The sequence below is a fragment of the Atheta coriaria genome, unplaced genomic scaffold (assembly GCF_025399875.1).
Source record: "Atheta coriaria isolate IRGN ID8LTWV9N9 unplaced genomic scaffold, Caltech_Dcor_3.1 hic_scaffold_4_pilon, whole genome shotgun sequence".
Taxonomy (NCBI): domain Eukaryota; kingdom Metazoa; phylum Arthropoda; class Insecta; order Coleoptera; family Staphylinidae; genus Dalotia; species Dalotia coriaria.
The window spans coordinates 4485976-4499699 of NW_027045446.1; the positions used below are offsets into that span (position 1 = coordinate 4485976).

Consider the following 13724-nt stretch of genomic DNA (forward strand, 5'->3'; position numbering starts at 1 on the left):
CTCTTTTACGACAGGTTTTCACGGGTGTTTGCTGCTCGTACCCCCACCACTTTTTGCGGGTTGCGTGCAGCTAAAACAGTGCTCCAATGCGCCTCAATGTCAATCGAAACAGTCAAAACAAGTGTTTTTTTTTAAGAATTGGCAGGAATTTAAAAGTTAAAACATTAATTTATTTGCAGAAACAATTTATTCCTCTCAAATACAAGTGATAGCTACAAAAATTTGAAGGCTATTTTGTGTAGGCTGGAAAATGTTGTAAGTTTAATTAACAATAAATTACTAATAAACATTTGAAACTGTGCGAATCAGTAGAAAAAGTCTTTAAGTTAGACTTGTGGCGGGTTTTCAAAATGTTTATCATCTCATAGTTTTCAAACCAAAAATGGAATTTATACCTTCTATTTATATTTATCTTTTTCAATGAGTTTACCAAGTAGAAGCAGCCTTAATTTCACAAAAACTCTTTAAAGAGAGCACAATACATCTCATGAAATTAGTTACAATTAAACACCTGTCAATAAATAAACTTCAATATGCACACATGCATAAACTAAAACTAATGGCAAATGTCTTGTAATTAATTTAAGTACACATCTAAAGTTCACACCTGATTAAATCAGATCAAATAAACAGGTACTAGACTGTATCAACAGAAACATTGATCCTGAACACAGATGATGGATCCTGCAAGCTGAGCTTAATATTCTCCTCAAATCGTTGCTTGATGCTGGAAAACTCCATCACATTCTTTGGTTTACACTCAATCCAGTAACGATCAAATTCATAGAATAAATAACAATAAAACTGATGAAACAATCTTATTGTAGGCAGACTCTTAGAAGTGTTGTACACATATGTCTTGGCATTACCATCCTTCAGCAGCTGCCATGCCATACTGGTCAGATTGATGCCTACAATTGCAAATGCATATCCATATGTTGGATGATGGGAATGTGAGAGAACATGTGTTGCTGGTCCTTTGTACTCTTGAGCAAAAAACAACAAATTCTCTAATCCCAACAAACCCATTCCTCTAAAGTCTGTCTTTGGATCATCACCTTGGAATCCAATGTCTTGCCATTGTTTTGTTATTCTTGATTCAAGTGCCTCCTGTGGCATCAATGCCTGCCAAAGAAGATGTAATTTCTCTTCATGTGTTGGATCATCAGCATCATATTGAGTAGTTCGAAGTGCTTCCACATCAGATAAGAGCTGCCTGTAGCCCCAGATTTGTTCAATACATTTACCAAAACTCTTTACAAACTGATAATGTATGCGTGGATTTATCTTTTTCACAGCCAAAACAGTACTCACACTGCCCTGCAGGATCTCACGTTCATTGACGCCTGTGAAACGACGATTATCAGCCACATCATTCAAATGATTGATCAATTGTTTCACGTGAATCGAACGTGATAGACTTAGGGAGCGTTCTATATTGCGGGTGCGTGGTGCTCCGCTGACTTCGCCGTAGCAAATACGTTGTAACTCGCAAAGGCCGGTGGTTTTGCGAAGGAACCACTTGTAAATGGGGCGCACGTAGTATTGCAGCAGGAACCAAAAGTACGTGTACATTGCGAAGATAGTGATTTAGTTTGAAAACATATTTGTGTTCATTTAAAAAGTCAATACATTAAGCAAATATGACAAAGGCACTAGTTTCGATAAGTTCGTGGATTGTTTGTATCGTATTCGTATTTAGAGGTTATTCGAAACGTCAGAAAATTTGTTTTCTGCTTCTTGCATGTGCGGCGCTAGCTAGCAGCTAAATTTACATTTATTTTCATTTCTTGACAAATTCTGCTGAAGAATAATTGGTTCTATTAGTTTACTATTATTTAATAAATTTTAGTTTGTCTCCAACATGAAGCAATTGCCTGTGCGAAATTATTTAATCCTTCACCATTGCTATATACAACTTTTGTGATTAGTACAAAGGAAACCAACCAAAATACAATTTTCATGCTTAGAAGTAGTGAGTTTTATTTGTTTTAGGCGTTCAGAAAGCGAACTCAACATCAGAAGATAATCATATTTTCATCAGATTGACGGTATTCAAATTCATTATCATTTTTATGTTTAACTTTTGTAAAGGTAAAGCAAACAATTCCATTTTTGTGTATTGAATCACTAATTTTTGTTTGTTTTATGTGTGTAGCATGCGAATTGGACCGTTATGGATAGCTATTCTTGTATCAGATTGTATGTATTGTAGTTTTTTATTATTTTCATGCACTGCTTTTATAATTAACACAATGGTAAGGCAAAAAATTGCATTTATGTGTACGGAAACATTAATTTTTGTTTGTTTTAGGTATGTACCATGTGAATTGGACCATTAATGTAGCTATTCCAATATTAGATTGTAAGTATTGTAGTTCTTTATCAATTTCATATATCAGGTCTGTATTTAACACCATGGTAAAGCAAAAAATTGCATTTTTGTGTATTGAAGCACAAATCTTTGTTTGTTTTAGGTGTCTGGTAAGAAAACACGACCTCACAGGAGAGTTGTATTTGCATCAAATCGTAAGTATTGAAATTCTTTCTCATTTTAATTTATAACTTTTGGATTTAATACAAGGGAAATCCAAAATAGTTGAATTTTTCTGTTTTGTAACATTGATTTTTATTTGTTTTACGTCTCTAGAAAGTAAATTCGACTTTAAAAGATAGCTGTATTTGTATCAGTTTGTATGTATTAGAACTTATAGCAAATTGAAATCCTTTTCTTTTAAGTAGATTATTAACTTGTGACTGAAACTAACATGTAGAAAATAACATATAGTATTGTTTTCAGCTAAGTAAAGTTAAGTAAACACTTACTGTACGCTGTACGCTTGTTTTCAGCAAATTGATGCAAGTTCACGCCGTAGAAACTAGATGTCGCTAGTGCTTAAGACAGTTAATTGTTTTGGGTTGCCGTAACTAGATGGCGCAAGTATCGGCAACAGTCGAATGAACAGTCCAAAGTGTTTCTATTCAGTCGGTGTTGTTCTGCGTGTTTTTGTAGTTGTGTATGCCTACGTGTGTTATTCGTCTTCTTCTTTGCTTTTTGCCGCAACTTACTGTATTTCGTCGGACTTTAAAATCCACGCCATTTAGTTCCGATAGTCGAAAAGCTAACAATTTATCTCGATTGAAAGCAAATAGACTAAGAGCCCGTGACGTACTTTTAGGAAAGATGAAATTTTGTCCATGTGTTTCTCCAACACAGGTAAAGACGATCCCCAATTATGAAACCTGGATCCTGGTTCCTTTGGCAGTTAACAGCCAACAAAGATGTACAAATGATGACCTCAAATTCGTTATTTTAGCAACCTCCATTTTTACATATTTTGTTCGTATTATTATTACAACATGCGCTGCTTATTGCCAGACACCTAGTATGGTTCCAACCCTAGCCAGACACCCCTAAACTATAATATTTTTGAACTTTTTTATTTTCGTTATATTAGGAAAGCTGAATTTGATACACATTATGCAGAGAGCTATGAAACTGTGTTTTCTTTCACGCCAGACAGTTTGGTCGGTTCTATCATCCTGCCAGACGCATTGAACGTGTATAAAATTTGCAAAAGTTAAATTGTGTAAACATGAAAATTTCAGAGAATAGTTATTTTATTTGAACAAATCTTTATTAATTTTATCATTGTTCTCGATACCGCGACTGAAACCTCGACTGAAAGTGCTCAAAAGTGCAATTAATAAATTAATATGATTCACTCAATAACGGATTATTTAATCTTGTATTCTTTTTCATATCTGTTCCTCGTGAGCACTTGTCGTTTTCAGATTTAGATTTAGTGATGATACTATGAGTATTATTTAGTATGATATACAAGTGTTCTTTTGTAAAGGAGTACCATCTTTCAATCTAAATAAAAGAAACGAATACATTTGATAAGAAAGCTGTGTGGCTCAGTGGTGCTCAGTGGTTCCGTCTCAACCCTCGTGGGTGACGGACGTGTACTTAGCCGAAGCGTAGCCATCGCGGCAAACAAGCGAATAAGAGTGAAAAAAAGAACACAAATTAAAGTAGTGAATATAGAAAAGAAGAACACATGCTCAACAGTGTTGGGCACAAATGCTGCCACTGGAAGAATGTCCTCAAATCATGCGAATCTGGTAACAATTGCCAAGCGAGCAATCGCAAACGAGGAAATTCCGAATCATCAAAACACAAAACAAATGAAAATGGACATGGAGATGACAGAACCACCTTCCACTAGTAAGACCGCTCAACGATTCCAGGAGCAGTTACAGTATAATGTAAGAACGACAAACAAATTTGCTGCTCTGCAGGATGTTAAGGAAACTGAATCACAAAGTCAAAAACTGAGTAAACCAACGCCAATCGTAATTCAGACATGTCCGAAATCACCATCACCTTCAGTGTTCACAAGAACCTTGGTTGACCTTATTGGCAAAGATAAATTCTGGCTGAGGATCTCAACATGGAGAACAACAGTTTACTGCAAGGAACATGCAGACAGATTAAAGGTAATTGAACACCTTAAAGAGGCAAAAAGTGAATTTTTCTCGTTCACTCCTATACACGAAAAGAATACGCGAAGGTAATCTACAACCTGCACACCGACTACAACGAACAAGAAATCATGAACGAAATCAAAAACAATGTTGACGCCGAAAAGGTGTCAAAACTCAAAAACACTAAGGAACCGATATATCTTGTTCTGCTAAATAAGAACAGGGATATTAAAGAACTAAACATAAATGTAGAACTAATTTGCCACACTAAAATCAGGTGGGCACACTACAAAAACAAAACAGACATACGGCAGTGCAAAAGATGCCGACAATGGGGACATGTAACCACAAACTGCAACACCCGGTTTGCATGCCTGAAGTGTGCGAAGAACCACGAGACATGGAAGTGTGACCAATCCCAGGGAGTTGCCAGCAAAATGCGCAAACTGCCATGAAGAACACCCCGCCAACTCCAAGGAATGCAAGGCATACAAGGAGGCAGTCCTGGCAAGGCGTAAATTCAACAAACCAACGCATCCAGAAAGAATAAACACCACAAACCCAGCTTACAACGCAAACAAGGTTAGTTTCCTGTCCCAAAACTTTCCAAAACTTCCTGCATGCAATATGTCATCTTTCGCCATACCATTACCGACAACTATTCCTAGCCAACCTAAAGCCCCACCCACAAACACAAACGAAAGCTATGCAAATTTTACTGAATTAACGGCAGAAATAAATATACTGCATCAATCAATAAACATCAATAGAATGCTGCAATTAGTTAAAGATCTAAACAGTAGCTTAGTGGGAACTACCACAACAGCTGAAAAGTTTAATACTTTTATCACGTTCACGCAAAGCATTCATGACTAATTTAACTATACATCTTTGAAACGCCAACGGAATTCAAAACAAAATAGAAGAATTGCAGGTATTTTTAATCAATTACAACGTGCGCATAATGGCTATAAACGAAACTAAAATTAGCAGCACAAATAAACTAAAACTAAGAAATTTTGAAATATTGCGTAAAGACCGCGATGCTAATGGTGGTGGTGTAGCATTAATAATCCGCAAAGATATCTCATTTGTTCAAATAGTAGACAATAATGCAGGAGTTGCATGTCATTGGAAGAAGGATAGATAGATTGGCATTTTTATTGTGATAGAGTAGGATGGGGATAATTGTGTATGGCGTTCACCATCAATGTTGTATATATGATCCTTGTGATTTTCGCCGATTGTTTTGAAGCCTTTAAATGCTATTTTGCACGCGGAATTCCACTATCATCAGCCAATATACAATCAGTATTTGTTTGTGTATATGTTGCAGTAAAAGTGTACATTACAGTCAATGTATAGATTGACTAGTCAACGCATACATTCACTACCCATTTTAGTCAAAGTGTTCACTCACTATTAGAATGAACACTTTAACTAGTGAATGCATGCATTAACTAGGTAATGTATACATTCACTAACCAACACTAGCTAATGTGTTCATTTCAGATACAATGAATACTTTAACTACGAATTTTAGCGAATGTATGCATTGACTAGTAAATGTATACATTTACTAAATGTATGCATTTACTGCAACATATATAAGAGTTCTCTAGTTGCATTTCCTGAGTTGGCTATCCTGCATGCGACCTTGTTGGTTGCAATTAGTGTGCATTGCGTTGCGGCGTGTGCGCAGGATTATCGCGTTGTGTCCTTGCCGTTGTTGACTGCGTGCTGCGCTCAGCGTAGTTTTGTGCGGGTCGCTGGGTAATTCGGACGCGATTCTCGAGACTGTTATCTTTTATTTTGAGTTTGTAATTCGGTAAAACGTCTTTATTTCGACTAGTTGCGTGTCGTTTAGTCAACCATCGCCGGTAATCTGTGATAGTCATCGTGTTTGGTGTTTAGTGGGATGATCTGTACGTGAGCCATTTTTCCCGTGGAACATGGACAAAAATCTGCGTGGAATACCAAGAAAGAACGGTATTGTGCAAACTTTATTTATTTTTATTTTTTTTTAAATTGTCATCCCTATTAAATTCACCTATGTGTGCATGTATTGCTTTAGAAGTTTTATTCATACGAGTGCAGTAAGGTCTTTGCTTACGCCGGGTTAAAGCGATATCTTATTTTGTAATAGTTGTAACATTGTAACATTCTTATCTATTTGCGTGCGGTGAAGCATCAATCTTAAACCTGTGTGTGTGTAGCTGTGTTCAGTATTATTGTATTTAAATATAATTTAATTTTAGTTCTAGGTGAATTCTACGTCAAATCATCATTTAATGGACGGCACTGCACATCAGTGACTTGGCTACCAGCAATTGCGTCAATCAGTGACTTGGCTACCAACAATAGCGTCCCATCTTTTCCAAGTTCCAGTTATTTGCTTGCACGCCAGAAAAGGTTATTACAGACTTTCATGATTTTTCTTTACCCAATTTGTAAATTCGGTTTTTCTATTGATGGTATCGATGGTTCACTTCTATTATTTTTAATATTTATTTATTTTTAGAATTTGGAGCGTAAAACACCCACTGACGTTTCGATGGGATGCGATACCTATATAATTTGCCGTTTATCTAGTAATCAATTCTTGCGCTCCCACATTATTTTTCAAATCACTACAAATAATGCGCCCTGGGAAAAATGAAAATTTCCCGACTTTTAAAACCACGAACGCATTCTTTTAGTTCACTTATAATTAGAATTGTATATATTTAGGGACCTTTGACATTTAATTTGATGAATGCTTGTGGAATAACATGCAATGGAAACTCTTTGCAAAATATTAGGTGATTTATGGACGGATTTTACCCATCCAGTTATTTGCTGCAAAATAAACTTTCTGGTACATATTTTTACTTCATTATGAAAAAGGTTATCAAGAGTTTACATTGTTTTGCACATCTTAACGCCTCACGACTACTGTATTGTATTATTGCTTGTCGTGTTTATGGGACGAGTTTGCGTTTTATTTGTTGGTAATGCGGATAAGGGTATTTGTTAGTTGCCGCACTGTTGTTGCCTAGCTTTAACTCGCGAAGGGGGCGTTTTTAGGAATGTTAAATTAAATTCTCCGTCGAGTTGTATTAATTATAGAAAATTCCGCGCAGTCTCTAGAGATGTTAAATTAAATTCTCCTTAAGGTTGTATTAGCTTGTTGCAGAAGTTGCGTTTGCAACATATGTAAAGTCGAAAATTGGGTGGTTAAGTGGGATTTTAACATGTGGGGGGAAATTGTTGGAGTTTTTGGGTATAGCTTGCAAAGGGAGCGGCCTAGAATTTTCAACGCGGTGCCTGTTGGAGAAGCTTCAACAACAGTGCGCATAATCATAGATTTGTGTTTGGTTGTGTCATTCTCTTGAGCACATATCCATGATTGCTGTTTGTGTTATGTAATTGTGTATGTAGAACTTGAGAACTTCTATTGTGTATATGACTTTGCTGTATTGTCTTATGTATTAATGTGTTCATACATGTTTGTTGTACTGTCCACTTAGAATTTGTTTTTATATGTAAATGTTTTGTATTACATTGTAGCTGTTTGTGTTTTAATGTTTATTGTTCAATAAAACATAATGTACTATTATATACTTCTTCATATTTATTTCTGGTTTCCCCATTGCCGTCTGCAGGATTGATGTCTTAAATCATTTTCCATATAAATCTTAAGTGCGTCGAGCGTGTAGAATATATAGATGTTATTTGTGAGGTGTTGTTGTTTTTAAAAAATGGAATATAGTAAAAACATAAATATAAGAATCAAATAAAAATGATAAAATCACTTGGTGGCCGAGTGGGTACGTGCACCTGCTAGCATGCTAGTAGACACGGATCGAATCTCAGGTATAAAAGGCATTTTTCTCAAATATAAAAATAACAGGTGTAATTTGGGTTGAGTTTACATTCAAATAAAATATAAGAGAAATTGCAATATAAGCGAAGGCAATATGAGAAGTAAGAAAAAAAGTAGAGTAAGTGGAGAAACGGAGAACAGAAGAAAGGAATAGCAGAGATGAGTAGAAGACAAGAAGGAAGAGAACAGAGTAGAGAAGAATGAGAAGATAGAGAAGAAAGAGCTACCAGGAAAGGATCAGATTTTTAAATTTTTTGGCGCGTGTCGTTAGACAGTCACTGTTTCGATTCATCCATTGCTCCCGGCCCATCCTACAGCTACGATGTCTCTGCGCTTCATCCCCAAAATACTCAGGCATATCAACAATATTTATGGTGGGGGATCACCCCCAGAGAGAGGGAACTCCTTATAAGGACAATCCTTATCAGGTTTTGTTAAAATATTTCTAAGTTTTAAGTCGCCTCAAGAGAGGTGACACTTAAAAATATTCTTACAAGTTCTGACCTGTAGCTGAAATGAAAGAAGGAGCACACAAATCACACAGGATACCTTAACAATTTTTATAGTGGGGATCATCCCCTGAGAGAGGGAACTTTCTTAGAGACCTGTTCCTGAAATGATAGAAGAGGTATACAAATCAAAGAAGTCAATATTTCTTACAATAGAATACAAGTTTATATTTTACAAGTCAACAGAACACGTGCCGCCATATTGAAGCAGGACTTACGACCTGCATAGCCGCGCACATGCCAACAAGTTCTATCGGAATAAAGAAATAAGCAATAGCCCATTTTCTACGTTGTTAAAGGGAAACAAATATACAGGGTGATACAAAAGGAAAATTTAATGTGAAAATAGAACAACATTTTATCACTACAAATATCATTCGTTTCTCACCCGAGGCTCCGGGAAACTAATATACAGGGTGTCACAAAAAGAAAATTTAAAGGGCAATAAGGAAAACCCTAAAAACAACAGTCAAAGCAAAATTTTCACAGACACGAAGAAAAATAAATACACAGGGTGTTTCAGAAAGAAAGTCTAGTTGAAACAAAAAACACTCAAAACTTACAAATACCGGCGATTTTCTTCGTAGTGAAAACTAATATACATGGTGTTACAAAAAGAAAACTTAAGAAAATACAAAGGGAGTTAATATTCACAACATGAAGAGGGAAATTTACAAATAAACAACAATATTTTAATATAAAATCCAAGATTTTACCAGAAAATCATCGGGAAATTGAGCAAAAAGATTGTACAAAAATAAATCATTTACATTTTAACATAGTGTGAATGTATATTTATTAATTATTGCATCAACTGCATAAAGTAACCGACATAAATTGATAGAATATCCGGCGGAAGGCATTCAAATCAGCTGACGGCAAGCGACGGCGCGCAGCAATACAGTTGTTAGAGAGGATAAAAATAACTATTTTTTTTATGTAAATATTAAGACATACGGAGACTATGAAAACGAAAAACTATTCAACGTACAAGATTTTACTAGGTCAACAAGAAACTTGCGGTTAAGTTTACGTTGAATGTTTTATCGGCCGATAAAAAGTTTGTAGTGTGCGGGAGCCTAACAGTAAAACAAAATGTGAAGTGCAAGTGAAGTGTTACAACAATTGAACAAACAAAACTTATATCAAAAACATTCACGGGTTCAGCGAAAAGATGGCCGACGGCCGACGGCAAAGTGAGCGGTGTCGACCATATGAATATTGCCAATTTTAATAATCTTCAGTTACTTTTTTAAAACAGTGTTTATAGTAAATAAATCATTCATGTTATTTTCGGAAACGGAACTAAGAATTCTGATAAAAATGCTACCTACCATGTGTTTGTAATTTGCAAGATGATACATGCAAATTTCATATCACTCAAATAGAATAATCAATTTAAGTTAAACTTAAACGCGTAACTTTCCGTAAAAAAAATTAATAACACACCTACCTATGCATTGATGATGGGATGATGTTGGTCGAAAAAGTACACGAGAATTAATCCAATTAAAACCTCAAAACACATGATGATTAGAGAGACACGTTCGCGGACCACGCGGTGAAACAACTGCCGTGTGCGCTTCGCTTAGCCAGGTACAAAGCTGGTACGTAGCGATAATTCGCGTACGTCAAACAAAAAAAGTTGTTTATACACAAATGTACTGATAAACTCGTAGTTGAAAAGACCAAACTAAAATTTCACAATGTTGAAATAACCGACATACACGAAATCTACTTTTACTTTCAATATTTCTCGTCATAAGAAAATAATTTATTGGCTTTGGGATGTCATAAAATTGAGAAAAACAGGAATTTAATTTTCCATTAGAAATAAACAATTTATTGTCTTCGTAGTTTATTGTATACCTTTGTGCTGCCTCATTTTTTTGTTTGTAACAAATATCCTTTAAATTAATGGCGGTAACGGCAAACGGATTGAAGATTATGATAGTTTGAAAAAATCCCTATGAGATAAGAATTTAAAATTATTTAATTTAACACAGTAAAAAGTTGAAAAGTGCGACTGAAAGTGCTGTAGATTGAAATTTATTACGTTTTGACGATTTATTTCAATTGCGAATATCTCGTAAACTAAAAGAGATAAAAAGAAACGAATCGCAGAGATTTAATTTACGGACAATTCTCTATAAGATACGATAGTTAAATTGGAAATCTAGAAAATGAAATTTTAATTAATAAGAAAAAATTGGCAAGAGCTTCATAATTTTTATCAACGATTTTTGATAGCGAATATCTTCCAAACTAAAAGAGATAGCAACTAAAAACTTGAAGATTATGGATGATTATAAAATTCGCAATCAGATGTAAATTAAAAATAATTTAATTTAATGGGGTCAAAAATTGAAAAACGTGACTGAAAGTGCTAAAATTTTAAAGAGGAACTATTAACAAATTAGGGAATGCTGTACCCACATGTATTAAATGTGCAAAACAAACGAGACTCACAATCACTTACAATCCAAAATGCACCAACTCCGCTTGCCAAATGAGATTTGCAGGAAACGTAACGAACCGAGAGAAATGACTATGGCTAAATTGATTTACCACGACATTTTGCGTGGGTAACCAGCAATGTTTTGTTTTCACTGATTCACTGAACGCGTAAAAACACTCTCTTACAATGAAACATTCATAAAACACGTGCACCCATCACGACCGCGGAGATGCTACTACCCATGTTTGTATAGTGCGGACGATGCGGACGTTCTATGGAAGTAACTAGCGGCGCCTAGTGAATTTATGAAGTAAACACTCGTTAAAAACTAGAACTGTATTGTTTATTTGCATGATACAAGAGGTGTTTGTTATATATATATATATATATGTATTACTTTACTAATTACGTAAACGTGCAATTTCTTACATAATAAGCATATTTTCGTTCGAATTTATGTGGTTTTAACTAGTTAAATTAGCTAGGGGTAAACTAAATTCCCATACTTGTTCACAGGGGCAGTGACCTTGAAAAGGTTAGGAACCACTGTTCTATAGGTACGACTTAAAAAGCGCAAAGGGGTACGACTTAACAAACATGTGCTTCCCGTTCAAAACAATGTTAAACAATATATCAGAAGGAACATTTAACAAAATCCAAGTAGAACACAATACATGGATAGAGTGGTGTTTTACTGACCACTAATGCTTTCAAGCTCCACGAGAAATTGGATGAGCACGAGGAGCAAAACTATTTTTGCGCATAACTTCTCGGTACTGATTCGGCGGGCACTGATTAAAGAATATGCGTCTAGTATGATATCATGCTGCCCGAATACATCATTTTAAGTTGCATAAAGTGCATTCTAGTTATAGAAAAGACCGAGGTACGACGTACGTGACAGTACGACTTAGCCAACCTTCCCCTACATAGTAAAAATTATTGAATAGTATCCGACGGCCGACGGTCCTCACTAGAGCAATGCTACTCGTATTCCTGGCTGTGTTCATTCCGCGTTTAACGAAGTCCGCACATCACTCTCCCAGAGTAGATTAGAACAATTAGTAATATTTCGTAATTAGGCGAAGAAACATTGAAAACGTAAAGGATCGCGAAAGATGTACGCGCGCGGATCACCCGACGATAAAAATCAGACTAAATAACTTACGCCAACCAACCGCGTGCGCAGGCAACGCAGACACAAGTTGAACGAGATAAGAAAAACGTGTTTTGTTTATATACACTGATTTTATCCATGTAGTAGTGAACGAAACGAAAACAACTCTAGTATGCATTGGATTGGTCATTATCAAAGGGGACAAGTTTATTGAAAAATTATTCTAGTACCTACATAATTTTAATTTGACTAGGGCTTCACGCGATACCGAGACTTTTCTCGTATCGTCTCGTTCTCGTCTCGGAAAAGCGAGACGATACCGCGTTATTGGTCTCGTTATTAGTCTTGTTAATTTTTTTTTAGGAACTTGTTATTAGAAAAATGAGAAAAGGTCCAATATATGAAATCCAATATATGACTATCTGTGAAATATGTCTTTTGAATATTCAAAAGAACAAGGCAGTAACCGAATATCATGACCTTTTTGACTTTTTGAAAGTTTTATGAAAATTTTGTCTTTGTTTACATATCCGGAAACATATTTTTGTGTTTTTCTTGTACTTCTTGAAGACGTACGCCGCTTACTTTCAACACAAATCAACTCGATTACTGTACCCTAGTATACATTAACGTTTAAAAATTTGAAACATTAAAAAATATATTTTCAATTAAAAGTGATGCATTCAAAAATTAATATTTTAAACTACATATGTACCTATGTATTTTGGGCTTACTTTACAATAAAAGCAATTAGCTATTAAATGACTAAAGTTTTGAACTGCAAAGATCTTAAACTGAGTTCTACTTAAGGCTTCACACGATACCGAAACTTTTCTCGTATCGTCTCGGTCTCGTATCGCTTTTCCGAGACGATACCGAGACCGAGACGATACCTTTGATAGTCTCGTCCAGTCTCGTCTCGAGTGAAGCCCTAGTGTCAAACAAGGGCTGCATCTGAAACACATTCAGTGAGGATTATGGGCTCCCCCCCCCATGACTTAGTGCACTTGGACAACTGCAAACCTGTTCTAGAACAAATAGCTTAGGGTTGTAGTTAAGTACTGTGAGCATTTATTGGAGCTGTTAGAATATTTTAAAATTGTTATTGCTTGTTCTAGGTTGTGTTATTTGAATGAAGATTCGTGCCAAAGGTTAAGAGGTGAGAGGTGTTGAAAGAAGGATCTTTCAAAAATGAAAGGAAAAAATTGATTTAATAAATAATTTGGCAAGTACATTAATGGGCTCAGGTTACTGACTACAATCTGGTTTTATTATTTAATTTCT

General features: G+C 35.5%; 1 protein-coding gene and 1 long non-coding RNA gene across 2 annotated transcripts; one reads left to right on the top strand and one right to left on the bottom strand.

The window, feature by feature from the left end:
* Positions 1-168: 168 nt before the first annotated feature.
* LOC135790344 (ELMO domain-containing protein 2) lies at positions 169-1744 on the bottom strand. The gene has a single exon (XM_065300540.1). The coding sequence runs from the start codon at positions 1573-1575 to the stop codon at positions 637-639; it is 939 nt and encodes a 312-aa protein (XP_065156612.1). The 5' UTR covers positions 1576-1744; the 3' UTR covers positions 169-636.
* Positions 1745-6184: 4440 nt separating this feature from the next.
* Positions 6185-8089, top strand: LOC135791030 (uncharacterized). The gene is made up of 3 exons (XR_010547900.1): positions 6185-6480; positions 6750-6903; positions 7013-8089. It is a non-coding gene; the product is annotated as an uncharacterized lncRNA (long non-coding RNA).
* Positions 8090-13724: the final 5635 nt, after the last annotated feature.

Coding starts and splice junctions, on each gene's coding strand:
- LOC135790344 (XM_065300540.1), bottom strand. CDS start 1,575: ATGTACACGTACTTTTGGTTCCTGCTGCAATACTACGTGCGCCCCATT.